General features: G+C 46.9%; 1 protein-coding gene across 2 annotated transcripts; it reads left to right on the forward strand.

Moving 5' to 3' along the window:
* The first annotated feature begins 3,641 nt into the window (after window positions 1-3,641).
* Window positions 3,642-22,448, forward strand: DDX23 (DEAD-box helicase 23). 2 transcript variants are annotated; one of them, XM_081900733.1, is made up of 17 exons: window positions 3,642-3,755; window positions 5,517-5,713; window positions 6,705-6,815; window positions 7,470-7,566; window positions 8,058-8,123; window positions 8,314-8,452; window positions 8,800-8,933; window positions 10,037-10,149; window positions 10,535-10,678; window positions 12,559-12,784; window positions 13,152-13,297; window positions 14,924-15,101; window positions 16,322-16,564; window positions 17,915-18,066; window positions 19,510-19,618; window positions 20,138-20,312; window positions 21,483-22,448. In XM_081900733.1, exons 2-17 carry the CDS (start codon window positions 5,517-5,519, stop codon window positions 21,704-21,706), a joined length of 2,454 nt encoding a protein of 817 aa, XP_081756859.1. In that variant the 5' UTR covers window positions 3,642-3,755; the 3' UTR covers window positions 21,707-22,448. The 2 variants fall into 2 exon arrangements, with proteins under 2 accessions (XP_081756859.1, XP_081756858.1); XM_081900732.1 differs by having other exon boundaries at window positions 3,668-3,964.
* The last annotated feature ends 1,160 nt before the right edge of the window (window positions 22,449-23,608 follow it).

Consider the following 23,608-nt stretch of genomic DNA (forward strand, 5'->3'; position numbering starts at 1 on the left):
TTGCAACAGCGATACCGCAGGAGGGAACTATGTCATGGGAAAGAGGAGTCACACCTTCCACAGGTGTGCCCTTTCTTAGCTGCTGAGGTGAAAGGTCCCTGGTTTTCATTTTTGCTTTTAACAGTAATGATGGTTTTTGGATCAATTGAAAGGACCAGCTGGTCGGTAATGGGAAAGACTGTGACTACAGGGAGTCACTGTTGCTTTGAACAGACAATACTCAGAATGCTGGACTAGCTAGGCCTTGGAACTGATCCAGCAGGATGAGAAAACAGGCTGACCTGGGGTATGGCAAAGTTAGCTAGTCCACCACAAGTGTGTACTCAGAAGCTCAGGCTGCAACAACTGAACCTCATCCCATAAAACAGCACTCTGGGAGCCTCCCTATGCCCTGTCCCAACCACGGCATCAAGCTCTGAGTTGAGTGACTTCCTCTCGCACTGCGCTGCAAAATCCATCATAGCAGGCCTCCCAAGATTCTGATATCCCTGCCTGTTCCGCTGGATGGCACTATGTAATGTGGATGTAATGGAATAAGTTTTATATGCTGGCATCACTGCCATACATTAGACTATAAGCTTTAAGCTGTGTTCTGCCAACTTCACTGCAGGACCTGCAGCCAACTGTCATACTTATTTCATTGACCACAGAAAACGAGGGAGCCAGATGGGCTCCACAGTGCTAGAGAAGGGATTTAGGAGCAACTGTGTAGATGACGCCTCTCCATCTTGCAATTCTGCAACAAGACTAGGGCCTTGACAGGTGTGTCAAGTCATGTCAACTGGAATCTCAGAAATGTAAAGTTGGAAGGAGTCCCAAGGGTCATTTAGTCCAACCCCATCTCAGCTAAAGCATCCATGACTGATGGTCATCCAGCCTCTGTTTGAAAACCTCCAATAAAGGAGGGTCCACCACCTTCCGAAGAAGACCATTCCACTGTCAAACAGCTTTTGCTGTCACAAAGTTCTTCCTGGTATTTAGTCAGAATCTCTTTTTGTGTGCGCGTAACTTTAATCTATTGTTTTGGGTCCTACCTTCCAGAGAAAGAGAAACAAGTTTGCTCCAGCTTCCATGTGACAGCACTTTAGATATTTGAAAATGGCTATCATCTCTTAGCTTTGTTTCCAAATCCCTTATCTTGGTCACCCTCCTTCACACATCTTCCAGCTTGTCAATAATCAAAACTGCCCAGAACTGGACACAGCACTCCAGGTGTGGTCTGACCAAGGCAGAATAGAGCAGTACTATTGCTTCCATTGAACACGCCCATCCCAAACATTCAGGAATATTAAACGATCCCCCTAACACCACAAGAGGGAATAACAGCCACTGCAAATCCAAACCTCACCAGGAAACGATACATACATAATGGTGGGGTGACCTGTAGTCCTCACTTATTACCAGATCATTCTCAGCCCTTCCTCCAGTAGCATCTCTAGAAATGTATAGGCCTGGTGGGAAATGTGGAATTCCCCCCCCCCCCAGGCCTGCACATCTCTAACCACCACCAAGACTACCTGCATCAGCTCAGGAAGGAAGGCTGTTGAGCAGCAGAGCAGACTTTACACCAACCAGATCCCTGTTCAGTCTCTGATCTGGTGTCAAGAAAAAACACCCAATTCCAGATTCCAGACACAAGGCTTCCTAGTTAGATAGAATTCCTATGAACGATGGCAACCTGCACCCAGTGATGGGCTTTGGGCTCTCAAATTTATGCTAAAATTGGTTCCCTCCCACCTCTCTCGTGCTCTGTTCTACAGCATTGTTGTGGCACACTGGTCACACTACCCTAAAACTGCCTCTGCACCCCCAGTCTTGGTGCTGCTTCAAGTATCGGGACGGAGGGACGGTGAGCAAACTGGGTCAAATCAAGCCTGCCCAGCCCATCCACACAGGTGATACATGCCAGGTGAGCCACCTCATCTACAATCAAACCGCGGGTGAGAGTTGTTTGCATTTTGGACTGACTTGGCTTCTAGCAACACCAGGTGAGAGATGGCAGGTTGGCATGCCATCCCAAATCTTGTCAGGTGAGGAATGGCCCTGAAGAGGCAACCGCCTTAATACATTGGATACTCCTGCCCTTCACTGACCATCTGCCATCCCCCAGCACTATAACACCCCGTGCCTCTTAGAGGCCCCCAAGTTCTTCCTCCACTCAAACACAACCTCCACAAGCAGAAATGCTTTCTAATGCCAGCCCTTCGACAAGCTGAGAAGCCAGCAAACCTCCAAGAATGAAATTAATCATGGTGGCACACAAGAGTTTGTGGTGTGCCATGTTTTTATTGCTATTTTTTTGCTCTGCTTTATGCTGACAGGCACCTTGTGAATCCTTAAGAGTTTAAAGGGGAAAATATGGGAAAACTTCCAATAAACAAAAAATAAAATAAATTTGAACCCGCCAGTGCCCATAACTTTGATACAGGCTGGGTGCGCCCTCTAATGCCTGCTGCACCAACCTGCAGCTACAAATCAAATTGAACTCACAACCAAAGGTGGCACCTCGGGTTGGCTGGCTATTTCAAACCTTTTAACCTATCATTCCGTATAGTTAAAGCTATAAAGGTCTGTATAGTTAAAGCTATGGTTTTCCCAGTAGTGATGTATGGAAGTGAGAGCAGTACCATAAAGAAGGCTGATCACCGAAGAATTGATGGACTGCAAGAAGATCAAACCTCTCCATTCTGAAGGAAATCAGCCCTGAGTGCTCACTGGAAGGACAGATCCTGAAGCTGAGGCTGAGGCTCCAATACTTTGGCCACCTCATGAGAAGAGAAGACTCCCTGGAAAAGACCCTGATGTTGGGAAAGATGGAGGGCCCAAGGAGAAGGGGACGACAGAGGACGAGATGGTTGGACAGTGTTCTCGAAGCTACAAACATGAGTCTGACCAAACTGCGGGAGGCAGTGGAAGACAGGAGGGTTGGCGTGCTCTGGTCCATGGGGTCACGAAGAGCCTGACATGACTAAATGACTAAACAACAACCTATCATTCAAGTCAATTTCAAACATAATTACGAATTCACAATAAAAATCAAACCAGCACGTAGTCAAAGTGGTGATTCAGGTTTGTTTGGCTTTTGCACTGGCTGGTGGGGTGTTTTATTTGGTGGTAGTTGTGGTTTTGCGGGGGGGAGGAGGCAGGGTTGGCCCCATTTTGGCACCTGCGGGAACCATAAAAGGAAACCCCTTCCTTCCCACCGGGGGAAAAGGGGTGAGCGAAGATCCGCATCAGGAACAACGGTGTGAACGCAGGGCGGCGATGCCTCTGCGGGGAGCCGCTCCAGCCAGTTCCTTCGCCGGAAACCCGTCTCCATTCCCTCGCATGAGGGCACGCCTGAGCGAAGTCCCACGTACCCGGCAGAACAACATTTCCCAGTAGCCACCATGGGGGGAAGGCGGCGTTAATCTTCCGTCAAGATGCGAAACGCCCTCTGGGAATTGTAGTTTTCTTACTTACGTTCCGTTTACAACGCACAGGCTGCGTACCCCGAGAAGCTTATTTGCAGGGCGAACAGAGCGCCTTCCGAGTGCGGTGCATGCTGGGATATTTTTTCCCCTCCCTGCCTCGCGGTTTATATGGGAAATGTAGTTCTAAGCCTGGGCACTGAGGCGGGAGGGATAGCCCGAGTGGACTTGCTTTCCCATGATGCTCCGCGGCAAACCCGCTGTTGTGACCGGAATCAGCTTTAGTAAGATGGCGGCGATGTTGGCGGCGCAGTGAGTTGCTGGTAACGTCAGGAAGGGCTACAGGTGAGGCGCACCCGCTTGTCCCCCGCCACCGTCGGTGTTTCCAGCGACTGCAAGTGGGGAAAGCTATCCAAGAAGAAGGGCTGGAGGCAGAAGGGCTGCCGGCTTCAGGTCAGCGGTAGTTGCGGGCGCCTCACGCCGTCGCTTCTCTCGCCTTGGTTTGTTTCCAGACGCTCAGCCCTGACGGGGATGGTGCCAGAATAAACACAGAGGTCTGTGCACCAGGGTTCGTGGGAGGAAGAGACGTTGTTGTTGTTTGTTTGTTTAATTTGTATCCTACTTTTCCTCCCATTTTATCCTCACAACAACCCTGTGAGGTAGGCTAGGCCGAGAGTGTGTGACTTTGCCCCAGGTCACCCAGTGAGCTTCATCACCAAGTGGGGATTTGAACTCTGGCCTCCTAGGATCCAGTCTGGCACTCTAACCCAGGCACAGGCAAACTCTGGCCCTCCAGATGTTTGGGACTACAGTTCCCATCATCCCTAGCTAACAGGACCAGTGGTCAGGGATGATGGGAATTGTAGTCCCAAACACCTGGAGGGCCGGAGTTTAACTATGCCTGCTCTAACCACTCCCCCACATGGGCTCCCATGCAGAGTGGGGCATTCCTAGCCTGACTTGAGCTCCACTGTCTTACCTTCTACAACACCAAACCCCCTCCAGCCCAAAGATCAAGTATCTCCCTCCAGCTTTAGGGAGTGAGCTGGGTGAAAGAATTTGAGAAGAGTGAAGTCTTGATTGTTCTGTTGAGGTTTGTGCAGAAATAACTGTGATTGTCATTGTGCACCACATGCCACTTTTTCCGACATAAAATTTTATTTTATGCTCTATTTTTATGTTAAAATATGTTTTATTTGTTACATTTTATTATATCCCACTTTTCTTCCAAAGAGCTCATAGTAGTATTTCCCCCCTCTCCCAGCTTTTATCTTCACAACCACTCTGTGCATGACTGAGGGGAGATATGATCCCGGGTCTCCCTTTTCTCAGTCAGACACTTTTGCTCCTATACCATACCTGCAGTCATAGAACCAGCATGTGGGTCATCAGCTTTAAGAACTGCATGTTCATGTGAACATGCAGCATGCACCTGATCATGACTTTTTATCATGCCTATATGCAGAAGAACTACATGTTGTTGGACATGATTTTTGTGTGTGTGTGTGCGTGCATGCTTTTTTCCACTACCAGTCTACAGTATATGAATTCAAAACAATTGCTCATTGGCACACTTTAATTTATTTCAGTCTATGTGACATTTATAAATTTGTCCTGATCAATTTTTGGGCTTCCCCTCGAAAAACAGGCCAGCTGTGTTAAAACTGGTAGCAATAGCCTGTTTAATCAGTATTTATTTATTCTAAGAGGACCATGTTGAGAATGAAGTAGAAGGCAATATGCCAAGACTGCCACCTTCTCAAAATAACCTGCCAGCAAATCCTCTTTCAGAGATGCCATCCCCTCCACGGATTCCTTTTTCGTGTCTGAATCAGTAACTGGGAGGGGTTCAGGTGGCATTTCTCTTGGGAATCGGGGGCTCCAACTGTTGGTCCCTCACCAACTTCCACACCTTGAAAACTTTCTAAGGATTTAAAGAATGACATGATATGGTGTATAATGCGAGGAGTGAGATTTCAGATTCTTAATTAAGCTATATCCACAGACAGTTGGGGCAATTCCATACTGAAGCAGGTCTCCAATCCCCCTTCCTTTTCCCAATAACTTCTGTATATTAATACCATCAACAAAACTTTTTTAATCCAGATGGCTGGGGAAACTGTTGAAAAGAGAGAGAGAGATTCTTCACCCCTCAAGGAAGAGCGGAGACGCTCACGTTCAGCTGAACGAGAGCGAGACAGGAAAAGCTCCCCCATCGCAAAGGACAGGAAAAGGCACCGCTCCCGTGAGAGGAGGAGAGGCAGTCGATCAAGATCCCGATCCAGGTCCAAATCGACTGAGAGGTAAGGCCAGATTATAGGTCAATTTGGTTTGCTGCAAGGATGATGAAGTTTAGTCAGCCTTGAGTGTCTTAAGTAAGCAGGGAGTGCTGTTAGCTCCAGCTGTTTTTATTTGGCTATTAGTAGGATTCAACAATCCAGCACTGAACTAGATTTTGGACTCAAACCAACGATTTACCGAGGTAGCATCCAATTTCTCAGAGCAGTTACCTTCAAATGCTTTGGGGGTGCACTTAGTAACAGAGTCACAATCTATTCCCAACAGGAATGGTTCTTACATAAGTTCAAGGACACCCAGTGCATGTCCTTTGTGGACATACTGTTCTGCATTCCTTGTTACACTAGGGCTAGGTAGTCGGTATTGTTGGTTTTGAAATAAAAAATGGGTACAAAGTTTTCCTATACTACACTGATAGAGCTTGGTTTCTAAGACCTGCAAACCTGCATGCTAAACAGATTACAGTGTATCACTTTACTTCATATAACGCATCTGCTTTCTTTGGGGAAGGGAGCTTTGTGAGACTATGCAAGTTATTGATGCCCAACCAATGAAAGTGTTGCTCTGTCCTAATTCTCTCCTGAATTTGAGCTGTGGCTAATCTTTTTTTTTTCTTTCCATTTTTAAGAAAGAAAATTGAGGTTCTTATGATGCTGAATTCAGTGCTCTGTGCCAAATTCAGCGCTTCAGAGGCACTGTTGCAGAGTTACATCCACTCAGTCTTGAGTACATTTATCATCAATTTCTATGCCTTTCTAGGTCTGCTGTACAGATAAACCACAGCTGTACCCTTTATACAAAGGCTGAGTTGATGAGTGGGAGCAAACCATAAAGGGACTATATCTATAGGAGGATGCTAATTTAATTTGGTGGGATTGAACAGTTCCTACAGTTGGTTGGTTGATTTCTATTGATTCAGGTTTCTACTGTCTGATGGAAGGGGTGGCTTGATCTGTGTGCATTGAAATCATTCGCATGTAAACTATTTGTTTGTAGAGAGCGGCGATATAAAGAGCGGGAGCGAGACAAAGAGCGGGAGCGCAGCAAGAAGGACCGGGATCGTGAGAAAGATGGGCACCGGAGGGACAAGGACCGTAAACGGTCCAGGTAAAACACTGTTTCCTAGACAATGAATGCAGTTACTTCTGAGGTGTTGCAGCTGTTGTGGAATATAGCATTGTTTCATGGGTAGCTGGAGTGGAAACATGATGAAAAAGATACCTACAATTTCACCATTTTAGCTTTATGTTTGAATTTAAAGAGAAGTTTCATCTAAATTCTTGGGTTAACAGTTTACTATTACGGGAATTGGGCTCAAGGTACAATGCCTAGGTTGTTGTTGAAAGGGCAGTAGCATCTACAGTTACTATGAGTGACTGGTGCTGAGGATTTGTTCAATAGATTTATTTAGATTTGGATATATTTAAATATTTATAATGGTGAGTAACATACAAAATATAATAAAACAAAGTAGTCCATAAAAATATGACTGAAAACATCAGTGAAACATCAGCAGATACTAGTTGGTTAAAAAGAGAAATTCATATTTCAAAGGCCTGTCTAAATCATTGAAGACATCTAAAAGAAGGGAGGGAAAGTTCCTGCTGAACCTCTACTAGTAGAGAGTTCCACAGGGCAGGGCTTGCCACACTAAAGGAATGGTCCGTCACTGAGGCCAGCTGAACCTGAGGGACTGAAGCTAGACCCACCCAGGGAAATACAGTAACCCCAACTCCTGACTGTTCTATCCCTCTGGCACAGGAGCTCCTCTCCAAGTCGGAACAAAGACTCCAAATCCAGGAAGAACAGAGATTCTCGCAGAGATGATGATGATGATTCATTGTCAAAGAAGGAGAAGGTAACTGCATGTACCTTCTAGACGTCCAGTGCTTGTCAGAACATGTACAGTTTGGGTGGGTGGGTGGGTTTGAATTCCCCACAGCACCCTGATTCTTTTAATTTGAGACCTCTTTTTATTAAAAATTACAAGTCCATGTATATTTTTCAAAGTGTGTTTCTAGGATGGCATAGATAAGAGCCTTTTGTTGGTTGAAAGGCCCTATACTATAAATCTCTGGTATGTTTCAGTTCTCTACTTCTTTATACAGTATTTCTGGAAAGTGCTTACTATGAGATGAAAGGGCAGCTCTTCTCAATTAATCAGGCTACTTAAAAACAGTTTTCTACATTCTCTTTCAACCTTGCTATTTTGGAACTTTATAGCATAGCACTTTTTCCGTACAGCCAAAAGTATAGCTTCAGTGACAGCAATTCCTACTTTCTGGGTTTCTCTCTCCCACCCCACTCACCTCCACCCCTGATTTTAACGTTTACTTATTTTGTTCACAGGCCCAGCCACTTTCTCTGGAGGAGCTTCTGGCCAAGAAGAAAGCTGAGGAAGAGGCTGAAGCCAAGGTAAGAGCATGGGGCATGCCTCCACTTTCTTTTTCCCCACCTACCAATTCCATTTTTGCCTGGGTGAGACCAGCAGGTGGGTGTATTGGATTACAGCAAGCTGTGCTTCCTGGCATCTTCAGCAATTCTTGATGTGGGAAGTACACAGGGTTTCCTTGCACGCTCAACATCTTGCTCTGATTTCTTGCAGCCGAAGTTCCTTTCCAAGGCAGAACGAGAGGCCGAGGCCTTGAAGCGACGGCAGCAGGAGGTGGAGGAGCGGCAGCGGCTCATAGAAGAGGAGAGGAAAAAGAGAAAACATTTCCAAGAAATGGGGAGGAAGATGCTAGGTAAGGATTACCTCCCAGGAGATCGTCAGGTACAGTGGTACCTCGGAAGTTGAACAGAATCTGTTCGACTTCCAAGACGTTCGGAAACCAAGGCACGGCTTCCGATTGGCTGCAGGAAGCTCCTGCAGCCAATCAGAAGCCACATCGGACATTCGGGTTCCAAGGAACATTCACAAACCTGAACACTCACTTCCAGGTTTGTGGCGTTCAGGTGCCAAAACGTTCGACTTGCAAGGCATTCAGGATCCAAGGTGCAACTGTATTCAGCTTCGGGGGCATGATGTGATTCCCTGCTCTGAGCATGTGTCCTGATGCCACATTTCCTGACATTCTGCCATTTACTACAGAAGACCCCCAGGAGAGGGAGCGGCGTGAGCGGAGAGAGCGCATGGAACGAGAGACCAATGGCAATGAAGATGAGGAAGGGCGGCAAAAAATCCGTGAGGAGAAAGATAAGAGTAAGGAACTTCATGCCATCAAGGTAATGCTAGGCCATTTCATTTTCTCTCTGTAAGAAGTATGGAGATGAAGATTAATGGGTTTGAGCAAGGGGACTGGGATAGGAAAGTGTCTTTGATGTGCATCCAAGTGGCTGAAGTTGAATTCATTGATCAATTTAATGCAATCATACCAGTTTTTTGAGTGAATCATCACAGTTTTCTATGTCCTGAAAAATATATTATTGGTGTGGGTTGATTGTCACAGTAGACCCACTCACAAAATCAACCTGACAGTGCCAACGTACTTTCATTCTCCCCAAAAGCCAGCTTTAGAAAATGGTCCATAAAATTGTTTGATCACTTTTCATCACTCATATCTTGTCCTTTACATGACTTCATAACCTTAAGGCTAGGCTACTGTAATGACTTTTCTTTGGGGGTTCCTGAGTTTTTGAAATGTACACCTGAAGAAGAAAGCAACAGCCCAGTTCTTAACAGAAACACGTCTGCAGACACAGCTGTTTGGAGTTTTCAGCACTGGAATAAAAGGCTTTTTCCCCCTTTGCTGTGGCAAAACTGGGCTGCGGCAAATTCTTCCTGCTTATTCTTCCGGCTTTTTCCTGGGTCTTTGTTCCCAAAGTCCAATGATGATACACATGTTTTCTGGGCTGGGAATGAAAAGGATGATCTGGATATGAGCCCAAGTGAGCAAAAAGCTGATTTGGGAACCAATGCAGAGTCTGAACTGTTAGCGAGGGTGTCCCTAGTTCAAAGTGCACTTCTGTCACTACAGGGCCTTAGGGAAACTCTTGTCTTGTCAGCCTCAGGGACTTACCAGAAATATGAGGAATAATAATACTGACCCACCTTACAGGCCTGTTATATATGAAGCGTCTGGAAAACTTAGTAAGAGCAGCATACGTGTTTTTGTAACTTTGATCCAACCGGTGTGTGTATTGGATTATAGCATGCTTTAAGGCAGCAACAATCCTTGTCTCTTCACGGTCAGACTGAATTCTTGCAAAGGGAGGCACCTAGAGTTTCCTTGCAAAGTTCCTTTGTGTTTCATTGGGAAATGTTGCCTTGTTTTTCCTTTGGAAAAGTCTGAGAGGGTATGAACTGAATAAATACCATGTCCCCTTAGGAGCGGTACTTGGGTGGGGTCAAGAAGCGGAGACGTACTCGGCATCTGAATGACCGCAAATTTGTCTTTGAGTGGGATGCTTCCGAAGACACTTCCATTGACTACAATCCCCTGTGAGTATTGCTGTGGGAGGCGGGTTCCGTATGGGATACTACTTCAGAGTAGAGAGACTGGTGTCCGCAGAGCCACATATCTATCCTTGCTCCTGGGAAGAATCTGAAAATCCCATTTCCTCCTTAGCCGGTATAGCTGACACAAATGAACCAGGAATGTTCCCAGCCCTGTGAGAGGAAGATGACTAGAGGTCTGGGATTTGGGATTTGTAGAAAAACTACATCCTTGTACCCTAAAAATACAAATTCTCACATGGCAGTGAGTTGTGCAAATTAGGTAGGGCTTGTGGAAAAAATTGAGATGGGGTTCTGGGAGTTCCTAACCAGATTCTAACCACCTACAGTTTGGAGTGTATACAGTACCATTTGACATTCTGTTCAACAGGTACAAGGAGCGACATCAGGTTCAGCTGCTGGGACGTGGCTTCATTGCTGGCATTGACTTGAAACAGCAGAAGCGGGAGCAGTCGCGTTTTTATGGAGACCTGATGGAGAAGCGGCGCACGCTGGAGGAGAAAGAGCAAGAGGAGTAAGTTACATCCAGGGAGGGAGGGAGGCTGGTGCTGGTGTTGCAAAGTTTATGATGACATTTCCCCATCTGATGAGGGAACAGTAAACTTTTGTGGTTTGGCTGGATGTTGGTGTTCAGGTGGATATGGGAAGACATTCATCACATGTACAGTGGAACCTCAGGTTAAGTACTTAATTCGTTCCGGAGGTCCGTACGTCACCTGAAACTGTTCTTAACCTGAAGCACCACTTTAGCTAATTGGGCCTCCTGCTGCCGCTGCGCCGCTGGAACCCGATTTCTGTTCTCATCCTGAAGCAAAGTTCTTACCTGAAGCACTATTTCTGGGTTAGCAGAGTCTGTAACCTGAAGCGTATGTAACCCGAGGTACCACTGTACAAGGATTGGTGTGTGGTTTTTTTTGTTTTGTTTTTTCAGTTCAACCAACCAAAAGTCTCTGACAGGGAAAGTCACACTCTAAGAGTTCATTGTGAGGAGTGTAAATCATGAAATTGTTCAAATTATATGCATACACAATTAATAGAACAAATCCATTGTTAGTTTTTTTAGCCACACATGCCATTCAGCATCTACAGAAGTAATGAACTGGTTACTTGAGCCAGTTTGTGCTCACCAGTTTTCTTTCCTGGCTAGAGTTTTGTGCCTTTAGCAGTGGGGCTTGCAAAACCTTGCCACAGTGGCAAAAAGTTCTCCTGGCAGTAGTAGGAGGCGGTGGCAGAAGCTGCGGCAGCCTGCCTCAGTGAGGCCTTGCAGGCCGCCACTACTGCTGCTGCCACTGCAAGACCTTGCAGGCAACCATTACTGCCACTGCCATGACAAGGCCTTGCAGGCTGCCACCACTTCTGCACCCTGGCCTTTGCTGATTCTGCTTCTGCTACTGCTGCTGCCCAGCGGGCATGCTGGCAGTCTGGCACTCCCAGATTATTTGTATTCCCTATGACTCATTGCCATACTGTGGATTGTCCTGGATACCACCATTTGGTAAGGTAAAGGTAAAGGTACTCCTGCCCGTACGGGCCAGTCTTGACAGACTCGGGGGTTGCACGCCCATCTCGCTTAAGAGGCCGGGGGCCAGCGCTGTCCGAAGACACTTCCGGGTCACGTGGCCAGCGTGACAAGCTGCATCTGGCGAGCCAGCGCAGCACACGGAAACGCCGTTTACCTTCCCGCTAGTAAGCGGTCCCTATTTATCTACTTGCACCCGGGGGTGCTTTCGAACTGCTAGGTTGGCAGGCGCTGGGACTGAGCAACGGGAGCGCACCCGCCACGGGGATTCGAACCGCCGACCTGACGATCAGCAAGTCCTAGGCGCTGAGGTTTTACCCACAGCGCCACCCGCATCCCCTACCATTTGGTAGCCAAGCCCAAAACTAAAAATCCTGTTTGGATGCATTTTGCCTTGACTGCTGATTAAAGTGACCATGAGGTGATTGATAATATTGTCATTTATCAGTATTAGACCCCTAAGTGGCAGCAGTTGCCAGGACATTGTCATTTTCACCTTTGCGTAGTTCCATGCTTATTTCAGACATTGTGGTAGATTGTGATGTTTTGCTGGTGATAACATTGCAATGTTTAGCTGGGGATACATTGCGAAGTTGAAAACCAGATGTTGCCTAATCCTTGCACATACTGTGGTTCATTGCCAGGTAAAAAATTATGAAACAGTTATCGTGATGTGAACGTCTAACCGGTTTTGGACAATATCTCAATATATCGCCCGGTCCTATTCCTGGCATAGTTAATAGGTTGCAGTAAGCAAAGTTTTGTGCAAATGTAAGAGCTGCCCTCTTCCAGCTTGCTGGAGTTTTTCTTTGCTTTTGTCTTCTCCCATTTTGGCCTGCCTATTCTGACCCTGTTGGGATCTTCCTTCTTCGTAGGGCACGTCTGCGAAAGCTGCGTAAAAAGGAGGCCAAGCAGCGCTGGGATGACAGGCACTGGTCTCAAAAGAAACTGGATGAGATGACAGACAGGGACTGGCGTATCTTCCGGGAGGACTACAGCATCACCACCAAAGGAGGCAAGATCCCCAACCCTATTCGTTCCTGGAAAGACTCTTCGCTGCCCCCTCACATCTTGGAGGTCATTGACAAATGCGGCTACAAGGTGAGATGCAAGTCACTTCATAAAGATGGATTGGCCCTTCTGTTAACCATTGAAACTTCAGTTTATTTTGAGAGACTGTATAGTGTATATTTTAAATCCTGTTTTAAAATATAAAAGTTTATATTTTAAAATGATCATTTTTTAAAAAAATGATCATTTAGTTTATGGGGGTGGGTGTTGTTGAACAGGAACTGAGCATCATGGCATCTGGAGATCAGCTTTGTTCTTGAAAGGACATACTGTTTTGGATGTTGGGGAGGGCTAAGAGTTAGGATTCCTGGTTCTGTTGCTGACTGCCTGAATTCCCTTTGATTCCTCCCAAGAAGTCTAGTGCTTTCCTGAAGGTTTTATGCCCCGTTTTCCACAGGAACCAACTCCTATTCAGCGCCAAGCCATTCCTATTGGTCTGCAGAACCGTGACATCATTGGCGTGGCAGAAACTGGCAGTGGTAAAACAGCTGCCTTCCTTATCCCATTGCTGGTGTGGATCACAACACTTCCCAAGATTGACAGGTGAGGGAGGGAGTGATGAGTGCTGCGGCAGGTTAGGCCACTTTTCGGGGGTGGGGAATGAAATGGACATATGAGGGTCCTGGTTTGGGTCTGGGTCAATGCTCACATGCAAATGATTCTTCAGCCACCACAGTTTGCACTGGTGCTCTCAACAGCTAGGCATTCTTCTGCGAGGGAGTGATATTTATCTAATATCACACATCAAGTACAGTGGTACCTTGGTTCTTGAACTTAATCCTTTCTGGGAGTCCGTTCAACTCCCAAAAATGTTCGAAAACCAAGGCGTGGCTTCCAATTGGCTGCAGGAGCTTCCTGCACTCAGTTGGATGTTTGGCTTCCCAAAAAAAAATCCACAAACCAGAACACTTACTTCAGGGTTTGTGGTGTTTGCCAATTTGTTTGGGAACCAAGGTACCTCTGTAATCTGTTTGGGAAGCCTTTGTAACCCCCCTAATATTTCAGTAAATTTTGGTGGCAAAGCTCAGAATTGTGCTAGTCACTGCTCACCCCTGTTTTTGTGTGTATGTGAGAATGAGTGAGAGGTGGGGAGATGAGGATTTTTCTCCCATGGTAAAGCCATTGCTTCCAGGTGTGCAGCTTTGAGTGAGCAGGACCACAGTCATGGCCTGATAACAAACATAAGAATTGCTTTGCTCACATTGACAAAAAAAGGTCCATCTTTGTCCAGCAATGCTGTTTCCATCAGTGGCTACCCAGAGACTTCTGGGAAGCTCACAAACTAACCATGCTGGAGATAAGCCAAATCACCATGGATAGAAGGCTCCCCGCCCCCGCCCCCCACTCCTGTGTACACTGCAGGGACCTCCTTGCAGCTTTTGTTGTGCTCAGGCTAAATGGCTGGTGTCAACTTATGAACATAGAAAACTGCCTTGTTCGGAGTCAAACCATTGGTCTGCGTACCTCAGCATTGTCTACACTGACTGGCAGTGGCTCTCCAGGGTTTCGGGCAGGTTCCTCTCCCAGCCCTACCTGGAGATGCCAGGGATCGAACCTGGGACCTTCTGCATGCAAGGCATGTGCTGTACCACTAAGCCGGGGGTAGGCAACCTAAGACCCATGGGCCACAAGCGGCCCACGGGGATCGTTTAACCGGTCCACGAGCCACCCCCAAACCGAGCCACCCACTCGGCGAGTCCCCACATGCAGCCCTAAACTGGCACGGTGCAGCGCAGGGACTCACTTCCGCAGTGGTGAAAATTGTGTCTGCACATGTGCAGGCGCCGAAAATCATGTCTGCACAGACGCAGGCACCAGAAACCTTGCTGACCCCTGCACTAAGCGATGACCCTTCCCCAGAAACTGTGGCTTCTAGGTGAGCTTGAAATAATCTGGTTCAGTTGGAACCCATTTACTTCACTGGGTTGACACTTGGGGGGGGGGGCTTGTTTCCTCTTCTCCAAAATAATCGCTTGGCGCTCACCCTTACTTAATTTTGTTTCAGTGGTAGTCACAAATGTATACATTTCTCACAGTCCAATCTAGCAGGTGGAAACCTGGGGCATTCTTTCGTTGGGATCCTGCCTTTGCTGCAAAGTCTCGTAGGCCAGAGAGGGATGGTTTCACCCTGTCTGCTTCAGCTCAGCAGGTGTTTTTTGTTCCCTGCAGGATTGAGGAGTCGGATCAGGGGCCCTATGCCGTCATCCTGGCTCCCACCCGTGAGCTGGCCCAGCAGATTGAGGAAGAGACCATCAAATTTGGAAAGCCCCTGGGCATCCGCACAGTGGCTGTTATTGGTGGCATCTCGCGTGAGGATCAAGGCTTCCGCCTGCGCATGGGTTGTGAGGTGAGAGGGGCACCCTTCTGCTTTAAAGGTTAGGGTGGGTGGTCTGTAAGGGCCACAGCCAATGCTGCAGCTCTGCTGACACAACCAATTTCTCTCTTTAAAAAAAAAAAAAAATTATTAACAGGCCAATCACATCATATTGTTCAAATCACATTAGTTCCAAATTATACAGCCAGATTTTAAAATTTTTTTGGGGGGATACCCATATATCAAGCTCCACATGAGTCCAAAATTCCGGCTAAGACCAGACTTCACTTATTTTACTGCATTAATTGTCAGTCCTTTCCAGTTCAGTCCAGATAGTTCTTTATATATATTTTCTTCATCTTGTTGTTGTCGTACATTCCTTTCTTTGCGATCTCTGATGATTCTCATAAGCAGACTGAAAACTGGTTTTCCTGTGTAGGTTTAGTCCAGGACAGCCCTGTTCGACACCTCCGTAAACAAAATTAATCTTCATTGTCCTTTATTTTTCCAGGCTAGCCGAATAAATCAAATAGATCAGGGGGCTCTGTCAGGTCAAACTTCAGTTTTGTTAGCACGCGCTAATCGGAATCGGCGTCAGGAAGAGCTGACCTCACTGAGGGCTCGTGCCAAGTGTTCTGCACCCCCATCTCTCAGATCAGGGGGTGCATTATGAACACCGCTGGCCAGGCAGCACCCCACCACATCCTGGTGGGGAGGGAAGGCTGCCTACTTCCCATAGCAGCCCCTAAACTACCTCATGTGGGTCAGAGAGATGTTATTGTTGGCATCTTCCAATGCGCCCCCTGGTGGGCCCCCGACACAACCAATTTCTCATCCTGCAATGGAGCTGCTTCTTCCTCTACTGTACCCCCCCTGCACACCCTCAAAATCAGCTCCAGAGGGTAGGGGGAGATGTTAGAGTAGATTTTAGGGGCACACAGTGGGAGGAGAGGAAATGGAAATCCTGTTGTACCAGCAGAACACTCTTGGCATATTGTTGGCTACAACCCTAAATGTTCACTTTGTGCATTAGCACAGTGCTCCTGTGAGTGATAAATGATGACACCCAATCATAGCTTAATATCCTCTTAACTTCATGGCCTGGCTCACCTTCCTTGCCTGGATAGTACATTGGGAAATGTTGCACTGTTTCTTGAGTTCATCAGGGAAGGATGGGGAAAAGTTGTATGGACACAGGTTGCAAGGGTCATTTCCACCTCCATGTATCTGCTCTCTCTCGCTGAATGCCACAGATTGTGATTGCTACACCGGGCCGTCTGATCGACGTTTTGGAGAACCGTTACCTGGTGCTGAGCCGCTGCACCTATGTAGTACTGGATGAGGCTGACCGCATGATTGACATGGGCTTTGAGCCTGATGTGCAAAAGATCCTGGAGCACATACCTGTCACGAACCAGAAACCAGATACGGACGAGGCTGAAGACCCTGAAAAGATGTTGGCCAACTTCGAGTTGGGCAAGCACAAATATCGGCAGGTTAGTGGGGTTTGGATGCCTTGCTGTCACATCTGGTGTATTAACTTGTGAAAAGTAAAGCACTGGGGTTCAAGGCCACCATTGAGTTCCACCCTTTGACCCAAACACCCTTCCTTTAATCTGACCTGGTTAGCAATGTTTTTAAATTCAAATTTTTTTTGAAGGTATGGAGGGTGTGGTTGGTGGCTGCTTGTGGGCAGGGAGATGCTTTTATCTGAAAGCTGTTTCTTAGGAAACCATGTTCATTCCAGAAGGTGGTAGCCCCTAAACAATGGAGCAATGTGCAATGGAGCTTCCCTGTCTGCTCTTCTCTCCCCATATGCCCCCTGTGTCGGTGCCCTGTAAATTTGTTCTGGGGGTTACCTCTATCCTCCAGAGCTGATTTACAGGGTGTGTGGGACGCGGGTGGCACTTGCTGATCAAAAGGTTGGCGGTTCAAATCCCCACGGCAGGGTGAGCTCCCGTCGTTCGGTCCCAGCTCCTGCCCACCTAGCAGTTCGAAAGCACCCTAAAGTGCAAGTAGATAAATAGGGACCTCTTTCTAGCGGGAAGGTAAACGGCATTTCCGTGTGCGGTGCTGGTGCTGGCTCACCAGATGCAGCTTCGTCACGCTGGCCACGTGACCCAAAAGTGTCTTCGGACGGCGCCGGCTAACGGCCTCTAGAGCGAGATGAGCGCACAACCCTAGAGTCTGTCAAGACTGGCCCTTACGGGCAGGGGTACCTTTACTTTTACCTTAGGGAGAGGAGAGGGCCCTGAGACCTCTGGGTATAGGGCTGTATAATAATAATAATAATAATAATAATAATAATAATAATAATAATAGTCCTTGTGCTAATGGAATTGATCACTTGGGTTCCACCCAGAGTTCAGATTCATAGGCACAAAAGGTGAGGCGGTGAAGAGGGTGGTTAATGTTAGTGGCCATTCCCTTTTCCGTGGAACATACTGAGTGCTTGAAAGTGTGCTTTGAGAGGGAGCGAGGCAGAACAAGGAGAACATTTAAGCTTGGGCACCATTCACAGTAGGAAAACCCAACTTACCAGCCAGAAGTGGTAAAATGGTAGGATTAGATGCCCTTTGCAAGGTGAAGGGATCATTGATTTCCTTTATTTCTAGCTAAAATACCGCAAATGGAAGTGTGGAGACTTGTTTTAGCTATGATTGGCTATGATTGGAGGTAACTTTCTTAATAAAAGAGCTCTCTTTGTACATATTCCCTGCAATGTGACATTTGTGAAAATGCACCCTCCCCTTTTCTGCTTAAATTGGAGGAGTTCCATTATGTGGGAGGAGAGGCAGACTGCCTTGCACTCATGCTCTCTCTTTTCTCTCCCCCCCCCCCCGCAGACTGTGATGTTCACAGCCACCATGCCCCCTGCTGTGGAGCGCCTGGCCCGCAGTTACCTGCGCCGCCCAGCAGTGGTCTACATTGGTTCTGCTGGCAAGCCTCATGAGCGTGTGGAGCAGAAGGTCTTCCTCATGTCAGAGTCGGAGAAGAGGTAACCGCTGGTGTGGGAGGTTGCGTCAAGGGGCTTGGTTTGTCTAGGTCAAACGAGGTCACGGAAGCCTTTGAGGTTTGGGCCCTCAGGTGTTGTAGGCATAGAACATAGAACTGTTGTTTGTTTTGATTGGCACAGGGCTCTGTGCTTAAAAAGAGAACCCTTTGCAGAGGCAATTCACATCCATTTTATGCTTTTATCTTCGCTCCTTCCAAATTGTGGCATAAGCACATTTCTGGCTATGAAGTAAAGCCTCAACCCAAACATGGGGCTTCTGCCGTAATGTAATTTCCAGAGATGGGCTACGTGGAGTGAGCCAGCATTCCTCATGACTTGAACCATGAAACAGTTCCCAGATTCCTCAAGCAGAGTGGGTGGAGGTCCAAAGGAACCATGAACCCTCTTGTCGGGAAACTGAAAATACCAATGACTTGAAACGTGTGGAGAGAAACATGGTCTTGCATTTACTGTGGGGTGGGATCAGTGGGTCAGGATAACGACCAGTGCATCCTTTCCTTGGTGGGAGTGCAGAAAAGAGAATGTGGCATGTGGCTTAGAGTTGCAGAGGGACCCCAGAATATCATTCAGTCCAGCCCACCCCCCATATGCTTACTGTCAGCATCGCCCTTGAGCCAGTGCCATGAACTGGACTCATCCACTTCAGCCCCGACTGGGCTAGGCGAGCTGGGTAGCACTTCCAGAGACCACCTTCTGGACAGGAACAGGTCAAAGTGCTGTGGACTCACAGCTTAGAGTTGTGAGCACCGGATTCACTCCAACAAGAAGACAGTCGTCGCACAGCAGAGTCTAGCAGAGTATATAAATGACTCAGAGAGCAGCTCTGTAGAATATCTTCTTTATTCTATCTACAACTACTATACAACTATATACAGAGCTTAATGGGTTCAGCATAAAGAATGCTACACTACACTGAGTGTCTGCAGCTGCTCTTAGCAGCAACCTTATCTCTACACATGATCTCTAACACTCGGTCTCTCTCTCTCCAACACACACACTGACTGACTGACTTGGTGCTGGAGTAGAATAAGTAGAGAGCAGAACACACCTCCTCCTCTCTGGAGAGTCAGCAGAGATCATCAGGAGATTCTTGGATATGGGAGGGGTGAAATCTCCTCACTTACTTGAATCTGGGTGCACCTTTTAGTTACGTGTTACAAGTTCCAGCCCTCCTTTCTGCCAAGGAGCTCAAGACTGTACACATGGCTACCCTTGCCCAGTGTTATTAGTGTTGTTTCTGGATGTCATGGTACTGAACTGTTCCAAATGATAATACAGAGATGAGGCATTTCTTTGGCATGGACAGTTAGAGATGTGTGCCAGAGGGCAGGGGTACAAGGTAACATTTCTGCTGAACCAATTGCATCTTCAGAGCCCACCATCGTGCCTCACCTGTTTGCTTCTCCTCTCCTTTCCCCTGTACAGAAAGAAACTGCTGAACATTTTGGAGCAGGGCTTTGACCCACCCATCATCATCTTTGTGAACCAGAAGAAGGGCTGTGATGTGCTGGCTAAATCCCTGGAGAAGATGGGGGTAAGTGGCAGTCTCAAGAACTGTAAGTTCAAGAACTGCAGGTCCTGTGTCAAAGTCTTTGAGGCCCATGTGAGGTTAGCCAGTCCATCTTTGAGGCTCCCAGAATTGGCGTCCTTGTGTCCTTTGTCAAACTTTGGGAAGATATGTAGGTGTATTCTCTTACACTATCAGCAAATTATCAGAATAATGTGTTGAGCTGTTCAGCTTATGGCAGCTGGTAAGACATTTTCTGGCTGACTGCTGAGCCCTGAATTGGCAGAGTTCAGTGCTCATTCTTGGTCTAGCAGTTGCCATTCCCCCCCACCCCACAAGCCCCTTGCAAGGTAATCAACATCTCTTGGTAGTCACTAGGAATGTCTGGGAATGATGGAGCACTCTGCCCCGGTGTCTCCTTTTGAAACACTTGGCTGTCTTTCTCTCTGGATGAATTGTTGCTTGTTCATTGCCTTCTTGTTACTGTCCTCCTTGCCCAAACAAACATCTGGCTTAATGTAACCGGTTGCTCTCCCATCTCTGCAGTACAATGCCTGTACCCTTCATGGCGGCAAAGGTCAGGAGCAGCGAGAGTTTGCCCTCTCCAACTTGAAGGCTGGTGCCAAGGATATTCTGGTGGCCACAGATGTGGCTGGACGTGGTATCGACATCCATGATGTGTCCATGGTGGTGAACTACGACATGGCCAAGAACATTGAAGGTGAGCTGTCCAGTGCTCTCTGCCTTTCTATAGAGATCTTCTGGGCACCTCCTGGGTCTTAGAACAGAAACCAGTGTGCCTGTGAGGCATGGCTTCACCAATTTGGGCCACCTAACTGGAGAGGCGGGGTGGACGTGGTTGGCATGCTGTGCTGCTGAAGTCACAAAATTGATGTAGGTCCTTCTAATTTCACGTCTGGGAGTTGGCAGTATGTAGTCACAAAGTGCAGAAGTTAGAAAGTCTGGGTCAAATCTTGTCTCTGCTGCTTTGGGCAAGCCCTTCTGCCTCAGCCTCCTCTGCCATATGGAGTTATTAGTGATGGCCTACCTTTTTCTAGGACTGTTGTAAGGATTAATGCGATGTATGAAGTGTTTTGAACACTGAAATTCTATACTAATACTTCATCTTCATTTTCATCTTTAATGACTTATCTGTAATTGTTAAGGGGTGATAGATTCAGGCAGGTAGTCGTGTTGATCTGATGCAGTAGAAATATATTTTTTAAAAATTAAAATTGTCCAGTAGCACCTTAGAGACCAACTAAGTTTGTTCTTGGTATGAGCTTCCGTGTGCGGAGACACACACACACACACACACACATATATATAAAACTATATATAACTATATATAACTATATATAACTATATATAACTATATATATATATATATAACTATATATATATATAACTATATATATATGCTTTCGTAGATTTTCGTAGATTTTCACGGGTACAGGAATGCAGGTTTTGGTGTCCTCGGGTGTCTTCCCGTGTAAAAGTTGGGGTGTCTAGGCGACGTTTCGACGAGGTCTCACTCGTCACTCGTCATCTTCAGGCTGGTGCTTTCGGCTTCTTGTTACTCTGTTCCAGTAACAAGAAGCCGAAAGCACCAGCCTGAAGATGACGAGTGAGACCTCGTCGAAACGTCGCCTAGACACCCCAACTTTTACACGGGAAGACACCCGAGGACACCAAAACTCTATATATATATATATATATATATATATATATATATATATATATATATATATATATATATATATATTTTTTTTCTGTTAAGGAGTGGTCAGTCTCTGTCCTTGACCCTGTAGTATGAGCCATCATTTAGATTTTTCCATCCAGCACCAAAGGTTAGCCACATTTTAACACCTTCCTTCCTCCTTGCTTACAGATTATATTCACCGCATTGGCCGAACAGGACGAGCTGGCAAGAGTGGTGTGGCCATCTCTTTTGTCACCAAGGAGGACTCTGCTGTCTTCTATGACCTTAAGCAGGCTATCCTTGAGAGTCCGGTGTCTTCATGCCCTCCAGAACTGGCCAACCACCCAGATGCACAGCACAAGCCGGGAACCATCCTTACCAAGAAGCGGCGGGAAGAGACTATCTTTGCCTGAGTCCTGTAGGGTTGCTATTCAAGAGGCCCATCTGTGATTGCAGCCAGGGGACACTCTGGGCCACTGCCTGGAGCCTGGAGCAGGCTGAGAGCCTCCTGGTGAAATGGCTCTTTCTGGCCCACTTGCCTAGACCTTAATGAGGCAGTGGCTTTTAATGTGCTTCCCCCCCCCTTCAAACGTAGTAGGTACACCCCTCGAGCCATTGATGTGACGCCCAGCAAAGAATTCAGGACCAAACAATGAAGACTTCAATCTAAAAAGTTAAACTGTCTCCTTGGGAATCCTGAGCTAGACAATTCTCCCTCCTTCCTTTTCCCTGGAGCCTTGCTTTACATTTGAGTTGGGAAGCTGAGCTAGGCTAGGCCTGCAGACTCACCTTGCTGATTTGTGCCACTTGGTGGCTTTAAGCCTGCCACCTCCTCTACTCCATGATCAAGCGAGACTCTGAGGTTTTGTCCCGACTTTTTTGGGGGAGGGGGGAGTGATACAGCTTGTGGCACACAGGCTGGGATGCTGCAGGGCCCTCCTTTCCTTCTCTGGTGAGAACATCACCCTGTTTCCAGTACCATGTATCAGGGTGGTAATTTCATGAGGAAGGGTGGGGTGAATTTCTTAAGAAAACTTGATTTATTCAGAGGTTAGTACTGGCTACTTTCAGTAGAAGGGGACAGGTGATGTACAGAAAGACACTCATATTTTTCAATGATGTTTCTGTGCTTCTATAAATCCATGTGAAATGTTACTCAGGTCTGTCTCTTCCTTTACCCCTCCCTTTTTACAGATGCAAGTTCAAACTGTGTCTCCTCTGTGGAACTTGTATTCCTCTGTGTCCTGCTTCTGTGCCTTTTAAATGTAGCAATTGCCCTTACAAGCTATTTTTGAGACTATGAGCCAGAAGCAAGATAACCAGTTTTGCACTAGTGATATAGTAAATCTTGTGTGTGTGAGGGCAGTAGCAGCATTTGGAACAAAGCAGTGTTTGAAGCATGACAGCTGGAGGTCTAGAATAAAAGGGCAACTTATTTTCGTTAAAAACAAAATGTGTAGAAATTGTTTGTTCTTTATGTCCCTAACCCAAAAGGTTGATGGCATGTTGGACTTAAAACAAACAAAATATTTCTAGCTCAATATCCTCTACACTGCTCTCCAGGGGTTTCAAACAGAAGCCTTTTCTTGTCCTATCTGAAGATGCCTGGGATAAAACCTGGCATGTCTTGATGTCACTGCTGAATGTCTCAGCAACAGTGTGCACAAGTAGATGTTTGAAGAGAAGTGGGACCTTATGTGTGTTGCTGTAAAAGTGAACCATTTGCAGACACCATGAGGCACATGTATTTTTGCAAGGGAGTAGCTCTATGTCTGGTGAGCTGCAGCCCTACACTCCTGTTGCAACCCAGTGGTGGTCGTTTTTGGCAAGAGTGCCCCAAATGAAATTCAACATACAGTGGTATCTCTGGTTGCGAACGGGATCCGTTCCGGAGCCTCGTTCACAACCTGAGCAGAACGCAACCCCCGTGTGCGCGGGTCGCGATTCACCGCTTCTGCACATGCACATGACATCATTTTGAGCATCTGCGTGAGCAGTGAAACCTGAAAGTAACCCATTCTGGTACTTCCGGGTTGTCGTGGGACACAACCTGAAAAGATTTAACCCGAAGCGTCTTTAACCCGAGATATGACTGTAATGTGACTGGACAGCACCCCATTCAATTTGTGTAGCCCTCCATGCTTTGGGGTGACTTTACCTTTATTTGCTGGCCTGCTCCGGATAAGGCAAGAACTGCATGTTGAAAAGCTCCCTTACTCTGCTGCAACTGGAACAAGTGATGCAATATTGCATAATCTGAAATGTAAATTAAGTGCCCAGGGCAAAGAGTATGGATTTTCCACCAATAAATTTGC

The sequence above is a fragment of the Podarcis melisellensis genome (genome assembly GCF_964234715.1).
Source record: "Podarcis melisellensis genome assembly, chromosome: 2".
Taxonomy (NCBI): Eukaryota; Metazoa; Chordata; class Lepidosauria; order Squamata; family Lacertidae; genus Podarcis; species Podarcis melisellensis.